Raw genomic sequence first — 18,230 nt, 5'->3', positions numbered from 1 at the left:
CACTTTTAAAATACATGGTTTTAAACATTTTAATTTTCATGATTCCTTACTTTCGAAATAGCCAAGATATTTTTGCCTGTGTTTCCAGATAGAGCAGTTTAACGCTGAAGAGGAGGCATTTGGTTGGATAACATCAACATACCCTCTACGTAAAAAGATCCAAGATGGTTTGAATCCTTATCTTCGCCTCTATGAAACTGCTGTGGAGTTCAGCAACAAACACAGGGTGTGGACAGAAGGGCCGTACCACAAGGTGAATCCGGACCACGTGGAGGCAGATGTTGGAAATTACTGGAGAGGACTCTACAAGCTGGAGAAGATCTTCCATGATTCTCCAAATCCGTTGGCGATGACAAAAAAAGTGAGAGCAAGGGTGGAAGATTTCAAACAACACATCCCTCTCATCCAAGTGATCTGCAATCCTGGTTTGCGCCCCAGGCACTGGGATGCCATGTCTGCCATTGTTGGCTATCCCCTGCAGCCATCAGAGGACTGCACTGTGTTTTCTTTTTTAGAAATGAATTTGGAGCCCTATCTAGACAGATTTGAAGGCATCAGTGAAGCAGCTAGCAAAGAATACTCTCTTGAAAAGGCGCTGGAGAAGATGATTACTGAGTGGGATGGAATGGAATTTGTCATTCTTCCTTACCGAGAGAGTGGGACATATATTTTGTCATCAGTTGATGAAATTCAGATGTTGTTGGATGATCATATTATTAAAACACAAACTATGCGAGGATCTCCTTTCATTAAGCCTTACGAAAAACAAATGAGGTAAGTTGATATTTATGCCAGTGTTTTATGATGTGCTGCAAAAATCATTTGTATTTAATGTAAAGTTCTTTAGAGAGATAATTCTAAGTTACAGTAGTTCACTATAAGGATTCAAAGTTTTATTGTCCTTTCTACCATTTTACTGTTTTGTTAAATAATATGTTCATATCAGAGCAGTGGAAATCAAGGTTCAGATACTGATTTTCATTGCTCACAATCTGATCTTGCTTTTTGCTCTCCAAAATAATTTTATTTCTGTGAACATAGCTTAGAGAATGTATGAGCTACAAAACTGAAGGTAATAATATGATTTTATAAATACAGTCATGTGTCACATGATGCTGTTTTGGTCAAAGGTGCACTGTACGTACTTAGTAGTCCTGTAAGGTTATATAACCTAGTGACATTGTATATATCTTAGTTTGTTTGGGTATTTTCTGTGATGTTTGCAAAAGAACAATATCGTAGCCACACGCTTCTCAGAATGTATTCCTGTGGTCGTGCTGCATTTGTGTACTGATTAGTTCATCATAGATTATCCTTGTTTATCTATTGGAATGTCTATTCATATGCTTGAATGATGGACAGTAGGTGCATAGTATGAAATTGTAGTTTTAAATTGAATTTTAAGCATCCGGCACAAGTAAGTGAAAGCCTTTTCTTACAGACATATCGGTATTTCCAGTGTTTTGTGAATTTTACCAAGCAGTTTATATTTTACTTTAAAAAAGAGAGTGCAGGTAAATCAGATGATCAGTTTTAGTGTGAGTTTTCATGGCAAGGGAGAGCTAAGTTCTTAGTAGTGTACACCTCTGGTATATTATCCTGAATGGAAGCGTGCTGTCGGTGGAGTTAGCTTCAGTTTGCTCCATTGTTCAAAATTCAATAGAAGAATTTTTAACTACTCTGAAAGTCATATATCTAGGTGCATTTTCAGTAACTATAGATAGTGTCGTTAGCCAATGGGAAATTTTCTCTATCAGACATGCTGTAGTAGATAGAGGGAAAAAGATCAGACATGCCTATTTTCTTGTGCAGAATTAAGCAAATACACATGTAAACCTTGACAGAAAAGTCGTTTAAAGAAATTTGAAAATGCCTGGTGCCTTGGATAGCTCTTATTCACATTTATGTTTTAATAATCTAAAATTATAGAACATGATATATAATGTACAAAGTGGTATCACTTCCAAGTTCTGTTGCTATCAATGAAGAACTATTTGTGGATATGTTATCTCTGTTACCAGTGAATCCAGCTGTCAAGGTTAAATCTTGGCTCTCTTACTTATTAGGCAGGCCAGTTTGGAGCTCATCTTGGTTCACATTAGTCTCCCTATCCATCAATATTAAAGTGACTTCCCCTCACAGGGTGGTTGTGAAGTCAGAGTAAAATGCATACAGAAATCTTAGAACAATGTGTGTAGCTTCCTGAGGAAATTAATCAGTATTTATGTTCTCCATATTTAGAAACAGGCTAATAATCAATGTATTGTAAATTTAAGTATACCTTCTGAATATTTAGTAATATGTAGGTTTTTCTTTGAATGCTAATTATTACATCTTAGATTTTTTTTCTGGAGATAGTCCTTGTGTGTCAAAATTAAGAGGATTAAAAAGAATATTAAAGGAAATATGACTTGGATGTATGTTACAATGATTCAAAGTTCAGAGTACTCCTGCATTTTGTGGCCAAGAAAGGAAATATTTGCATTTTGAAAACTGTATTTTTATTGTCTTCAAAACTCTCTAGCCATGGACCTGGGTCTCAGAGAGGTGTAATGTTGTGATTTATACAGAAACCAGCCCATTTGTAGTTAGGTGGACTTTAGTTAGGTGAGTATGTCTGTATGAACATAAACATTGATATCACTTTTTAAAATAGATTTGGTAGGATCAATCTTATAATTTACCATAGAATGAAACTAGTTGAAAGGGGATTGAAATAACAACACTGTGTGCAAGACAATGCAGTTGTGGTTCTGAGCTCTGTCGTGGCTGCATTGCTTGGTTTGCTGTTGATGTGAGCGGCCATGTTTTGCTTCACAGAGAATGGGAAGGCAAGCTCTTGCTGCTTCAGGAGATTCTAGATGAGTGGCTCAAAGTCCAAGCTACATGGCTGTATTTGGAACCTATCTTCAGCTCTCCGGACATTATGTCTCAAATGCCTGAGGAAGGCAGACGATTTACAGCTGTGGATAAAACATGGCGAGATATAATGAAAACTGTTATACAAGTAAGTAAAAAAAAATTGTAAAATTATAATTGCTTGGTTGACCTACAAAAAATCCATATAACCAGTGCATGCTTCCAGTAAGCCATTCTCATCTTTCCACATATGTTTTTCTTTCAGCTATCATTTTAGAAAACCAAGGAACAATAAATTCAAAACAAATGTAAATATTTTGTCCTGGTTGTTCTTTAAGGTTCAATAGTTTAATTATTAAAGGTGAGTGCTCTTCAGGAATCTTTGGTTCTGTCAGCACCTTAGCAGAGTGCTGATAGAAAGGCGTTGTGCTCAGCACAGGCTGCCTTCCATCTGTTGAGTGACTCCCTGACTATGGGCTGCAACACCATTGGGGTGCTCTGCAGTGGGGACATGTCATCATGTCAGCCACTCGGTCAACACTTCCCCTCAGTAGGGACTTAAAACAAATGAGTTGTCAAGATAAATAGATCTTTAGTGTCCAATTAATGAAAACACAATTCAATAAAGAGGCTTAAAAAATACATAAATACTGTAGAGCTAACATTGCAATTTAGATTAAGGAAGGAATTTAATAAAAAATCATAATACTGAAAAGCATGAGTTTTCTCCAATTCAGAAGACATTGTGTTGTTGAAGAATAAAATACAAAAAAATTATTAGGTTATTTAATTAAATAACTATAATTTTCTGCAATGTTTTTTGATCAAGTACAATAAAATAGGATGAATATTATCGTTTTTCTACACTGAATAGAAATATATGTAAATTTGTTATTTAAGCTTTGGAAATCACCTGAGTACTACATTGACATAAGCTGCATTACTTGATAAATATAACTTTATTTAATTTGCTTCTATTTATATAATACTTGAACCAAATCTTTATTGAAGATCTTTTGTAAAATTAATCACTGTATCTAATTCCATATTTAAGTTATGTTTAGACATTTTGTAATACACTTATTCTAATTAATTTATTTTCAACCTTTGGTCTTCCATATATAGTTTGCTTAGTACAATGCACAAACATATATAACATGTATGTGTTTTATTTTTGTAGAGATGAAGAAATTTTTTTTCCCATAAAAAAGCAAAAAGTAGATGTTTGAATTTTTAGTGTCATTAATTTGTTAATATTTGATAAAAAATATTCTTCAAAATTCTAATTACTAAGAAATTGTATGGATATTTAAATGCCTAAAAGGGGGGAAATATGCTGGGATTGATGAATAAAGGTGGTAAATTTTTGATCTTAGAAAAATTCTACGTTAAAACCAAAGCATTGTGTGCTCTAGTTCTTAAATGAACCGATTTGGGGTTGGGGATACGGAAGGGTGGCCCCTGATTTTCTTTTGCCATAATAGTTGATTTTCTTTACCAACTCTTCTTCAACTCTTTGCATTTCTCCTTTTCAAGGTATTAGTATTCAAGTTAGTCTTTGCTCACACCAGCTGTAGATCTGAAAATAAACATGAATCTCTGTTCTCTCAGAAGTCTAATGAGCCCTTCTGAGCAGTGGAGGCCAATGGATTGATCGTTCAGTACAAAAGTTAACCATTTCCTGCATTTCATCCCCAGCTGTGGCTCTCTGCCCAAATCTTTTGTGTTCAATTTAAAACCAAAGAAGGCAGTCTTGAATTTCTCCTCAAATCCATTTTCCTTCCAGTTCAGCCCCTTCTCATTTTTCCTGCTGCTTGACCAGAAAATTGGGGATCTTTTTTCTTTTGCTGTGATAAATATGATCACTTGGTACCAAGGATTTCACCTCGTTCTGGTGAACCTGAAAGCTAAAAGATGGCTAGCTCCAGGCTGTCTACTACCTAAATTTCTGGAGATGAACTAGCTCATACCAAATAGATGCTCTCGTTTGGAATTTGGAAATCATGAAACTGTGGCACTCTTATTGTCATTTTAAATATTTCTGCTATCAAGCCTGACCATGGGCATAGAACTTCTTTTTCTTTCCTATACACTATCCCTCTCTACCCACCAGTTTTATGAGTGTTGAGAGACACCTTATTGAGCCTGCGTTCTGATCCCCAAATTATAGCCACAATCATAGTTTTTTTTTAAGGTAAAAATAATCAATTCTAAAATCATTTCTTAAAATACACAATCCTGGTCTATTACTTAGTAAAGCAAAATGTATTACTTAATCTAAACAGCACTAACTTAAAGAAGATATTTAGAGAATGGGGAATACATTAATTCCATGTAATCCAAAGAAATACACCAGAAATATTTTTACATATATATTCCACTTAATATGGAACAATGTGTGGCTGGCTGGGCAAACCTGAAAACTAAAGCGAGGCATGCACTAAGAAGGACTTCTGCTCACAGGATACCAGTAGTGTTCTTCAGGTATACCTCAGCTGTGCTCTCAAGACCTTCAATGAACTTGAGTGAGGACCAGCCAAATTATCTAGGACAATCTCCTTTACTTAAAATCGTTGATCAGGACTTCAGTCCCAATTACAAAATAAATTTAATGGCACTGACTTTTCTGGTGTGTGTTTGAGTAACCAAGTACAGTGAGGCAAGCTGACATAAAATTGACCATTTTCAAGGTAAATACATAATTCAACTACAATGAAAACTCCATAAGAAAAGGACAGAAGTAGTTAGGTTCAGAATACATAAATAAGCACCTGCAATGGCCTGTACAATGGTTTGTGGTCTCAGATTATTAGTGCAAAATTATACTGACTATAACTCATAAGGTTGATTGGTTTTATGGGAAATATTTAGGGAAGGAAACACCTAAATTTTTTTTATTACTGTTTTCTATGGCACATTTTTTGAAGTATAGGGATTCCCCCCACCCTTTACCTTCTCTTCCTCACTCCCCATCCTACCCCCCTCTCTATTTTCTCCCTCATATTTTATTACAATAGTATAGTCCTTCAGCAACAATTACAAGGCCAACATTCTGCTTTTTCAGTGTATTATGGCATTGTAGGTATACACAATGATAGAAAATCTAGTATCATATTGTCAAAGTATTTTTAGCAGTTTCAGTAGGTGTCCTCCTTTTATTTGGGAGTAGAGATACATACTGCAAAGTGTCTATCTTCACTTCCCAGTAGTCTTCGTTATACAGTTCCTCTATGAGAATGTATGTATTTACCTATATATTGACTTGTTTTATGTATTGCATGACTGCTATCTTGTATCAGAAAAAATGTATGGCATTTGTCCTTTTGGGATTGACTTATTTCATTGAGCAAAATTATCTCTAGTTGGGACCATTTTGTTGAAAATTATAGAATTCCATTCTTTTTAATGGCTGAGTAGTATTTCTTAGGGTAAATGTACCACAGTTTTGCTATCCATTCCTCTTTGGACAAGCATCTGGGTTGTTCCCATGTCTTTGCTATTGTAGAGTGTGCTCCTATAAATATAGGATTATAGATCACTTTTTAATATGCAGATTTCATTTCCTTTGAATATATTCCCAGGAATGGTATAGATGGGTCATGTGGTGGATCAATTTTCAGTTCTCTTAGCACTCTCCATACTGACTTCTGTTGTGGTTGTACTATCCTACATTCCCACCAACAGTGAAGGAGGGGAGGGTACCTTTCTCTCTACATCCATGCCAGCAGGTGGTGTTAGTAGAGGTCTGAATGTAGGCCAGTCTCATTGGAAAGTGAAATGGAAGCTCAATGTGGTTTTTATTTCTATTTCTCTGATAGCTAGGGAACCTGAGCATTTTGTTATATGTTTGTTAGCCATTTGAATTTGTTCTTGGAAAATGTCTGCCCATATCCTTTACCCATTTCTTTACAGGTTTTTTTTTGTTTTGCTCTTGCATTTCTGAATTTCTGAAACTCTTTGCAAACCCTGGATATTAGTCTCCTATTTGTTGTGTGGCATGCATGGATTTTCTTCTATTAAGTTGTTGCTTCTTTACTTTATTGATCATTTCCTTTACTGTACAGAAGCTTTTTAGTTTGATGTAGTCTCCCTTGTTTATTTTGACTGCCTGTGCTTTAGGTGAATTTTCTAAGAAGTCTACCAATGCCTCTATATTATAGAGTGTTCCTGTGTTTTCCTCTGATAGTTTGATAGTGTCCGGGTGCAGATTTAGGTCCTTGATCCATTTAGAGGTGGTTTTGTATAAAATGAGAAATGGGGGTTTTGCTTCTTACTTCCGCATGCTCCTTTCAAGTTGTCCCAACAGTGTTTGTTGAAGAGACCAAACTTTTTCCCTGGTTTATTTTCAGCTCTCTTGTCAAAGATGAGTGGTCTGTACATGTGTGGGCTCACTTCTAGGGTTTCTAGGGTTTCTATTCTGTTGCATTGCTTTTCTTCTCCATCTCTGTAACACTTGATAACCTCGGCCCTGGAAGTATGTCTTGACATCTGGAATTATAATTCTTCCAGCTTTTTTTTTTTCAGGATAGCTTTGGCTGTTTGTGGTCTCTTCTGTTTCTTGAATTCAGTAGTCAAATGATAAAGTGTGTTTGTCCTGATGAAAATGGAGGTAATAAACCCTAGAAGGCCAATACCATGGTATTCTCAGAGATATTTTGGAAGCCCAGCCTAGAGTGTGTGCCTTAAGACTGTTCCAAGATTTTTTTATTCATTTATTCCCTGTTGAATCCATTTTTGCTTAATATCCCTGGAGGGTTTCCCTAATGAACCTGAATGAATGCTCAGAACCTCAAGGATGGGCTTGAATTAATTGAGTTCAGTTTAGAACAATAAAATCATCATTTGATGAAAGGACACAGGTAGTACCTGGCATGCAGTACAAAACTCATGAATTCTCTTGGTCTTCTGGAACAAAAGGTCTCATTTACAGGCAAGTCTTTTCTGTACCAGATTGCTGCTGAACTACATCAGTATGGGAGGAGTTCTAAGTATAAGATTAAATTCGTCCAAAAGTTCTGACACAATTAAAAAATGGCTTGATTTTTAGTTTTAAATTCAATACAAAAGATGTGGTAGAAAACTAAGGAAATTCTGTGGTTTTCCTCACAGATCCTTTTGTTTCTCATGCCTGCAAGTTTGACATAAGTAAGAAAGCGTAAAGGAGTTTAATTAATGAGTGGCCACATGGCAATGTAGTTCATCCTTAGCCTTTCCAGATATATTATTGTTAGGTTCAGGGGTGATGGAGAGAAAGAGAGAATAAGAAAGAGGCTTTTAGCTCAGGCAGAGTTTTATTAGTCAAGGAGAAGAGTTTGAAGGACTATTCGCTGATGGGAGATATCTGGGACTGCTTCCACATGGCGATGGTGACCACATAAGGGAACTGGCTCCTAGGGTGTAGAGCACTGGACACATGGGGGATGGGAGAAGGCAACAGCTTTTCAGTTTGTGCATGCGAGTGAGTGTAGTAAGTGATCTGTAGTGTGAAGTACTCATGGTATAGTGGGCTGAGACAAGGCCTGAGTGGTTCCTGTAGGGCGTTATTCCCAACATTGCTGAGGAGATAAGGCCTGAATGATCCATCATGGACTCTCTCTTCACTTCACCTCAGGCCAACATCCTGCTCTGACCAACCTAAAATTGTGTGAAAGGTAGGTTGTTCACTGAAGGAATGGGATGGTAAGAATTGACAGTGGAGTCATTTGAAGCCATTTGATTGACTCCTAGTGCCCTGACCCTCCTACTCTGTAGAGCTCCCTTTGGTGGATGCATTGGTAGCTGTCTGTAGAGTCCCATGTTTTGTGATGGCGCTTGTCCAGGGAGGAAATAAGGTGAGTTAGACTTGTCAGATTTGTTGAAAATGAATGCATCTTCCAGAAATTGTGAAGTGCTAATCAAAGAGGTGTGGGTGGTACTATTTTATTTGCCTTCTTGACCAGACTGGTTTGTGATGACCTGTTTCAATTAGATGGAAATGATAGAAGACACCTAACATGGTTTAAAGAAAATGGAGATTGACTTTAAAATGTTTACAAGGTATGTGAGTGTACTATGTGGAAGTAGAAGTTACAGCCTTACCTAGGGATGGTCTTAAAAGAACAGAAGGAAGGGAATCTTCTAGGGAGTAGAATATTACTTACAACCTCCGTGAGTAATTAGTTTTGTTTTTCATCTTTCTTGAATATACATTGATGATGGTCAGTAGAAAATAGTTCCCCTGAATAATTAATAACTTAGAGGAAACAGGTTGAAAGCATGGAAAGAAAAACACTAAAGGAAGCAATACAGAAGAGATCACAGAATAGATTCTAAGCTGAGTATGTTAGTGTTTCATGAGAATTCGTGATAAAAAGAACCGTTGCAAAAGGAGGCATTTAATTATATGGTTGGCCAGTTGACCTATTTGGTGAATGTCAACCAACAAATGCCAGTGTGTAAAGAGCAAGCTATGGACTGGAAAACTTATGCAATATATTGCTCATGCTGGAGAACTTTTGAGTTGAAGCAATGGATAATTTATACAGGAAATCGGATATAAGTCTGAATTCCCTTTATCAGACTTGGATGTGTTGTCACCCTGGCTATAAACAAAGAAGTCATGAGGGCAGAGAGGGAAATTATGGAAAGATTCACCATCACAGACTACTCATCTACAATTCTGCCAAAAGCAGAAATCATTAGAAGCATAGTGCTTCTGACCCAGTACCACACTGGGAGGGATCCAGTAACCATGTTCTAGGCGTTGAATGCATCTGTCCTTGTTCAGGATGAATGGGAGAAGTAACTTGTTTTTTGCTCACACACTCTTCGGCCATCACTGTCACTCACCGATTTCCTAAGCAAAATATCCATTGTCACATTTCCCCATAGTGTTGCTTATGCCAAAGAATTCAGATTACCAGGAAAAGACGTGTCTGATTGACACATGTGGGATTTACAGGCCCTACAGTGAACATTGAACTTGTGAAAGTGAGGTGGGTCATATTGAAGGTTCATTCACTAGAGCTCAGGGAAGAGAATAGTTTTGAGTTTCAGGTAAAGTTCTTTGTAAATTAAAAAATACTTTTTAAATTTAATTTTTAGCACATTCAATATAGTTCATAGATGCAATTCTAAGAATATAATGAGATTTTCTGCTTTCCCCATCCTCTTCCCCCTTTGTCTTTATTTTTTAAAGATTTATTTATTTTTATTGGAAAGGAGATACACAGAGAGGAGGAGAGACAGAGACAAAGATCTTCCATCTGCTAATTCACTCCCTGAGTGGCCACCACAGTCGGAGCTGAGTTGATCTGAAGCCAGGAGCATGGAGCATCTTCTGGGTCTCCCACAGGGGTGCAGGGTTCCAAGGCTTTGGGCTATCCTTGACTCCTTTCCCAGGCCACAAGTAGGGAGCTGGATAGGAAGCAGGACTGCCGGTATTAGAACCAACGCCCATATGGGATATTGGTGTGTGCAAGGTGATAACCTTAAACACTAGGCTATTGCACTGGGCTCCCCATGTCTTTCTTTTTTGAGATATTTTAAATCTACATTTTAGTAGTTTCATTGATCCGCAATTACATTAACATTTACTGTATTTAGGTACAATGTTCATCCTTATATTTGATATTTCTGCTAAATTAGGATCTTTCTGAGGGTTTTTTGGGGAGAGAAGTTCTAAAATATACATGTTATATGTTCCCCACCAGTTCAAATGTAGGGTTTCTTGCGTTGGCTGACTACATAGATGTGGGAATTAGGGAGCGATATGCTTTTCACCAGTTCACTTGATAAGCTAGCCACAGCTATTGTCTGCATCTGGCTTTGCCCATTGGAATCTAGCAATGGCTATTTACCTAAACTACTGTTGGTGTGCAGAGGCGAGTTCTGTGTGGGGACGTTTCATGGTTTCATCGAATGAGAAGTGCTTGACCTGTTCCCTCCAGTTTTTTGCCTCTCTGTCCTTATAACTATCCTGTTTGTTTATTCTGATTGCACCAGCTTCCTTCACTTTCAGTTGCACACATCAAATACACTTTGCAGGCCCTTTGCAGCAGCTGAACCTCCTCCCCAGATGGCTGGACCTCTGAGTATCTGCTGCCTTGGAGCCCTTCTCAGTGCAGTACCCCACTTGAAGTTAACCTGTGCTTGCCTTTCTTGGCACTTCTTATCTCCTTTTTCTTTCCTTCTTTTTTTTTTTTTGTAACATCTGTCATTGCTTGACTTAACATGTCATTTATGAATGGTGATGTTGGTTATTGTCTCCCCTGGGAAGGCTGGGATATTGTCAGTTTTGTTTGTTCTTGTCACATAAGCACTTATAGTGACTGACAGGTAGTAGAACCTCAAAACTCTCTTAAAATGGGGCCCGGCGCAATGGCGCAAGTGGTTAAAGGTCCTCGCCTTGCACGCCTGGGATCCCATATGGGCGCCGGTTCTAATCCCGGCAGCCCCGCTTCCCTTCCAGCTCCCTGCCTGTGGCCTGGGAAAGCAGTCGAGGACGGCCCAAAGCTTTGGGAACCTGCACCCGCATGGGAGACCCGGAAGAGGCTCCTGGCTTCGGATTGGCATAGTATCGGCCCGTTGCGCTCACTTGGGGAGTGAATCACCGGACAGAAGATCTTCCTCTCTGTCTCTCCTCTCTGTATATCCGCCTTTCCAATGAAAAAATAATAAAAATAGATCTTTAAAAAAAACTCTCTTAAAATGAAAAATTAATAATTAAGAACAGTTCTTGGATTCTAAGTTCTGAAAATTCTTCATTTATTGTGAAAAACATTCTGAAAATTCAGTTTTAGGTAAGTGGGCTATGAGAAATAAGAATTCCTCATGAGGTAAAAAAAAAAGCCTTAAAAGTTTAAGGGGGTTTAAAATTCTACTCAGTTGACCCACACTTTTTTTCTTAGTACAAAATATGTAGTGAGGTTCTTAGTAGTTTTCTTTTGCCTAGAGATTTCCAAGTAGGAAGTTTTTGCTTTCGAAAACTTCGTGAACAGACATGAGCTCAATTTCACTAAGTATACAAAACCGTTTTCCATGAAACTCTTCTGGCAGTAGTAATCCAGTGAAAATGAACTTTTCAAGCACTTGATATCATAATCATTTGGCGTAGAAATGTCAATAAACTGGAGATTGTCATTTGAGTTGATGAGATTAGCGATGCTGGTGAAGCAGAAAAAGTAAAGAGAAGCAAACATGAAAGTTGTTAAGTCTTTCGTTAGCCATAAAATGTGAGTTATAAATTCCTTTCTTCCCTTCCAGAAGACAAAAATGTCAAGGAACTAAAGTTTCAAGTTTCCAATAGCTTCCTGTTTTAACATGTTGTTATTATTTCTTCAGACAATAGCTAAGTACCCAGCCCAGTTCAGCCTGGAGAGCCGTAGGTTCCCTGTGTGTCTGTGTGTCTACAGGATTCATTCATTCTGCATTCACTCAAGCATTTAACAAGTATTCCTGGATGCCTACTCTGCAAATCAGTTTTACTGTGATAAATATCTTCTGTGAAGGATGGAGGGTTATAAAATGTTCAACTCCATAAAACTGATGGAATGGGATAGGTGACACATTTTCACCTTCCCTCAGTCACTCAGCACTTCTCTCTCTCTCTCACTTTCCTCTCTCTTGATGAAGACAAGAGAAAGTAAACAGCGTAGCTTTAAGGGTTTGTATCCCAAGCATCATATTCGTGACTTTTAAAATGTTATATGATTTGGTCCTCTTTGCTAGCATTGAGGGCTTTTCTGTTTTGAAGAAAAAATATTCCTATCAGGCATATAATCACACAAGGCCACCAGTTCCCGAGGAGCAGAGTGTGGTACAGAAAATGATTTAGGGTCCTTCCTTTAGCTGAACCAGTTTCTAGTGTGATCTTCTTACCAGAAAGAGTGAAAGGAGTTTCCAGTCATAAGGTGCATAGATTCTTACTGCCTGCATTCGCTTAGGAGTAGCTAATTTGGTTCACACATTGATCTACCTGGTTAAATGGGTTTGACCTCAGCAATTTATAATGACTCAGAAATTTTGCTTGAATGCCTAAGTATTTCCAGAGTTTTGGTTTGTTTGTAGTTGTTCTTGTCTTGGTGATTGTAGTGTATAAGGGAGATATGACCTGGCTTTTTAACTAATTTTTAAAACCTTTTGAATCTTGTAGCTGAAACAACAGCACTGAAAGAAATTCTTTGCTGAGAATAAAACAGATAATGCTGATTTGTGAAAAGAGCTTTTCAAATTTATTAGCAACATTTCAGATTATGTTTATATAGATTACATATATATATATGTTTTTTTCCAGCAAAGAAAAGCATACTTTTCCAGAAGGTGGCACTCTAAGAACAGTTTTGGTTTTTGCATTTACATATGTAGCAGTCCGTCTCTATCCTTGATTGGATGAATTGCACATGTAAATTATGACCTGAATTCTTATCATGCAGTGTGTGTTTAATGTCTGTTTGAAACATAAAGCTGTTAGGGAGGATAATAAAATGCTGTGTAAAATTTTTATGGCTTTAAAGATAAGTTTATCTAGTCATATTAAATATTTTATATATTCCCATTTTACTGACAAAACAAGCATTAGTGAGAATTACCTTATTCCTTGATCAAGTTACTGTGCTTGCAAAATGTGTTATAATTTGAAACAAAGCAGATAGGTTATAGCAGATTTAGTCAGATTTCAATGTACAATAACAAAAAAAAATACTTTAGAGACCTCTGCAGTTGAATAAAATTCTTATAAAAAAAGTAAAAGTTAATTGATTTCTTTAATTGTGCTTCTAGATCATATGGGATACCAGAAATAAGTTTGAGTAGCTAATGTCAAAATTAAAGCATAGTTTTTAATGCAAACAAAAGTTGTTTCTTTTATTTCTTCTAAGTTTTCTAAAATGTGTGCAGATATTAATAATAAATTCAGATTCACAGTCGTGAAATTTCTTATTTGGCATGGTGACTGAAATCTATATTACTGTCTTTTAGCAATTCTTTTTAATACTTTTATGTTTATTCGATACAGAAATTTTCTTACTTTTTCAGCGTTGAATACTGAATTTGGTAGTATAAAACCAAAAATAGGCCCAGGTAACATGAACAGCACAGTAAAGAAAAGTAAAAAGAATTTCATTTCAACTATATTTAAGTTATATATATGTATTTTATTATTTGAATCAATGATAGAGAAGGATCCTCCATGTGTTATTCCCTCTACTGTTGCACACCTTGGCCCAAGCCAGAAGCCAGGGACTTTTCTGGGTCTCCATGTGGGTCAGGGCCCAAGCACTTGGGTCGTCTTCCACTGCCTTTTCAAGGCTAGCAGCTATTAGAAACTCAGTGGTTTCTGACTAGATGCTTAGTGAAATTGGTTAGGTTCATTTATTTTTTTTCTTTTAAATATGAGTTCTTAAGCTCAGGTTTTGGTCAGAGTTCTTATTTTGAATCATGCAGTATAAAAGCTATTTCTAAAATAGTTGATTTTGTTTGTATCACTTTAAAGCAAACATTCACAGTGACATTTTCAGAATTCTAAGCCTTAAAAGTGGAAAATTTTAGGCAGTGGGGACTTGAAAAAGAGCTCATATTGAACTTGAGTTCTTCCTCAAACAGTGTTACCATGTAGTTCCAAGGACAGTTGGTTACAAAATGAGGCCTTTATAGAAAACAACTCAGCCTCTTTTTTTCATCTATAATTTTAAGCAGGTATTATTATTTTGTTATTGTTGATGATAATGATGATGAATAACTAGAATACTTTTCCCTCAAAGAATAAATCAAAAGATCTTTCCTTATTTTCCGTTAGACAGTAGTCTTTCTTCCACCTTCTCCATATTATTTTTCTACTTCTACTTTCCAAATTAGAAATTATGAACAAGACAGCCAAAGGCCAAATATACATGCCTTTTTCATAGTTTTTTAAAAATGTATTTATTTAAAAGGCAGTTAGACAGAGAGAGAACAGAGAGAGACAGAGATCTTCCATATGCTGGTTCACTGCCCAAATGGCTGCAGTGGCTGGGGCTGTGCCAGGCAAAATCCCAGAGCCCAGAGGTTCTTCCATGTCTCCTCCATGAGCAGGGCCCCAAGCACTTGCGTCATCTTCTGCTGCTTTCCCAGGTACTTTAACAGGGAGCTGGGTGGAAAGTGAAGAATCCAGGTCTTAAACTTGTATCCATGTGGAAGTGCCGGCATTAGTGTTGTCATTGTAGGCAGCATAAATTCACAATGCTGGCCTTGACTTTTACATACTGAAAGAGCCTGGGTGGATTTAGAATTTGCAAGATTATTTTTTTTATCAGAAAGTCGGGGAGACAGAGAGGAAGATCTTCTTTCTGCTGGTTCTCTCCCCAGTTGGCTGCAACAGCCAGAGCTGAGCTAATCTGAAGCCAGGAGCTGGGAGCCTCTTCCAGGTTTCCCACACAGATGCAGGGTCCAAGGCTTTGGGCAGTCCTCAACTGCTTTCCCAGGCCACAAGCCAGAAGCTGAATGAAAAGTAGAGTAGCCAGAATTAGAACTGGTGCCCATATGGGATCCTAGCATATGCAAAGTGAGGACTTTAGCTGCTAGGCTACTGTGCTGGGCCTGTAATATTATGTTTAAAAATAAATTTTCATTTTAAAATTTACATGATGCTTATTTGGCTAAACATATCTAACTTCAAATATACTTTGTTATGTTTTAATACATGATGTTCTTGAGTTGATTGTTTTATTTTTGTATTTTAGAATAAACGTGTTTTGACAGTTGTAACTATTGAAAGAATGCTGGAAAGATTGAAAAAATCTAATGAACTATTAGAACTCATCCTTAAAGGGCTTAATGAATATTTGGAAAAGAAACGCCTCTTCTTCCCCAGATTCTTTTTCTTGTCCAACGATGAACTTCTTGAAATCCTATCTGAGACTAAAGATCCAACTAGGTAAGTAACTTACATGGACTGTGATGGCTAAATTTATCTGCTTTAAGTTTTGAAACAAGATGGGACATCAGTAGATATATGTAATCATATTTACTTAGTATTTTTCTTAATAATACCCTTAATATTACCAACTTTGGTACCATTGTTTAAAAAGTGATATCAGTGAGTAGTATTTTCCCATATGTATGACCTTATAAAATGGATTTCTTCTGTTGTGTTACAGAGTTCTTTGAACACATTGCTCTTATACATCACGTTCAGCATAAAAATTCACCATCTCTTGCAGTGACACAGATAGTTCATCCTTTATGTTCATCTCTCACGAGTCATCTTCTTGCTCACTCAGCATTCACCAGCCTTCTTCTAATTCTGACTTAAAAAGGCAGCCTACCAGCTCAGTGTTCCATGCTCTCTGCCCCAAGTGCCCGCATGCCCTCTTCCTCTACCTCCTGTAGGACTTTATGGAAACCTACTCCAGTATCTGCCATTAAAGGAGGCCTTCCTTGATAATCATGTTCAAACAGCAGCCCCTCTAACACTTCCTAGCCACCTTTCCTGAACTTAGGTCTTCCTTGTCTTACTTTTCTTCTCCATATTTGTTAACATCTGGCATACCCAATGATTTTCTTATTAGTGTACTGCTTTTCTTCCTCTAGCAGAGACAAGTTCTGTCATGGCAAGCACTTCTTACTTTTGTTTCCACTTCCTCCACTAACTCCCTGGTCTTTAGAGGATCATCTAATACGTAGGAGGCAGCACGTAGGTACTTGTTAATTCATGACCTTTGCATCTGTGTTTTCAAAGTAAGAAACAAGTAATTCAGATGAAAATATAAATTCACCTTAAGATTTCCATTTGAGCTTTTATGCTATATTTCTTTTTTCCTACTTAAAAGATGAATGCTACTGGTTGTTGGTAATGTGCCAAAATGAGGGGGCCAATAGCCCATTCGTATTATGTTGAATAGAGCAGCAGTTGATGATTTAGTAAACTCTGTAGTACTTAAGGCAATAAACCTAGCCCGTAACTTTGAAGAGCTCTTTGAAGATTCCAGTTGAAATGACTGCTTTTGTGCATTTGAAGATTCTTTCAATTAGCATATGTATCTGTTAGTTGAGGTTGATTAACTCCTTATTTAACTTTCAGCAATTTTCTGTTTATCGTGATGAAAACAAGGCCTCATTGATGTGTCTCTTCCTTAACTCTTATTCTAATGGTATTTTTACATGTCCTTTTGTAATTATTCAATTAATGCTAGTCTCCCATTGGACTCTATAATCCATGTCAGAAAACTTGTCTTTCTTTCATGTTTGTGTTTTTGGTCTATGCTCAGTACTTCATCCCCAGCAACCTTTAGCATGAGCCTAATATTTAGAACACATTTATGAATGTTACAATTAATGCACAGGAACAGTGGCTTTTAGGAATTACTTCCCTTTTATTACTCTCTTAAACATATATACTTTTCCCTAATAGGGTGCAACCTCACTTGAAGAAATGTTTCGAAGGAATTGCAAAGGTCGAATTTACAGAAACTTTAGACATTACTCACATGAAGAGCAGTGAAGGAGAAGTTGTGGAACTTGTAGAGACCATTTCAACAGCCAAAGCCAGAGGTCAAGTGGAGAAGTGGTTGGTTGAACTAGAAAGAATTATGATTAACTCCATCCACAAGGTAGCTGATTATATTTGTTATTACTTCTTAGGAAAGATGATACTGTGTTAATCTTGTTATAAACCAGTCATTGGTAAATGCGTTGTTATTTAGGCAGAAATTGAATTTAAAATTATCCACTCAAAGATAATAGATAACTTGAAGGCAGGATATCTCTATGATAGTAATTTTGTAGTGAGAAAAGTACCATCTGTATCACAGAAAACCTAGGGCTTTAGTGTTGTACATCTCTTTTATTGTCGCTAAATGCTAATGCTTTCATCTTTGGTAGAAACATTTTAATCTACTGGTCAATTTTTAGTCTTGCACTAGAAGCATCTCTTTACACTTTCACATTAATCTCCTTAGCATATATAAATCATTTTGCCCTAAGTATATGTAAGATACCGACCAAAATGCTAGAAAATAATATGTACTCCCTACAATTAGTGGTTTCTAATTCATATAAAACATACTGTAATTTTAAATTATTGTTGTTAGTAGAGAATTTCAAGTTGTGCTAACAAATACAGATTGAGTATTGAAATTCATTTAAAAGAAAAAAGTTACCTTCTTTTTAAAATTTTTTTTGAGGTAGAGAGAGTTCACACAGATATATATATAGATTTTGTATCCCCTAGTTCACTCCTCAGAATACAATGGCTAGGACTAGGCTAAGACAAAGCCCAGAGCTAGAAACTCAGCCTGGTTCTCTTCCATGGGTATTAGTAACCCAAAGATTACTGAGCAATCATGCTGTCTCCCAGGATCTGCATATGCAGGAAGCCAGAGACAGGAATTGGAGTTCCGTGTTGAACTCAGCACTAT

At 36.9% G+C, this 18,230-nt stretch overlaps 1 protein-coding gene across 1 annotated transcript in view; it reads left to right on the top strand.

Moving 5' to 3' along the window:
* DNAH7 (dynein axonemal heavy chain 7) overlaps positions 1 to 18,230 on the top strand; it is a 231,955-nt gene that overhangs the window by 53,974 nt on the left and 159,751 nt on the right. Inside the window, exons 17-20 of the mRNA XM_040971902.1 lie at positions 89 to 774; positions 2,821 to 3,007; positions 15,555 to 15,748; positions 17,225 to 17,423. Coding sequence (XP_040827836.1) covers positions 89 to 774; positions 2,821 to 3,007; positions 15,555 to 15,748; positions 17,225 to 17,423 — 1,266 coding nt within the window. The remainder of the gene's footprint in view (positions 1 to 88; positions 775 to 2,820; positions 3,008 to 15,554; positions 15,749 to 17,224; positions 17,424 to 18,230) is intronic.

The sequence above is a fragment of the Ochotona curzoniae genome, unplaced genomic scaffold (assembly GCF_017591425.1).
Source record: "Ochotona curzoniae isolate NIBS_2020 unplaced genomic scaffold, NIBS_Ocur_1.0 contig_2210, whole genome shotgun sequence".
NCBI lineage: Eukaryota > Metazoa > Chordata > Mammalia > Lagomorpha > Ochotonidae > Ochotona > Ochotona curzoniae.
This window is presented reverse-complemented; position numbering and strand designations above follow the sequence as displayed.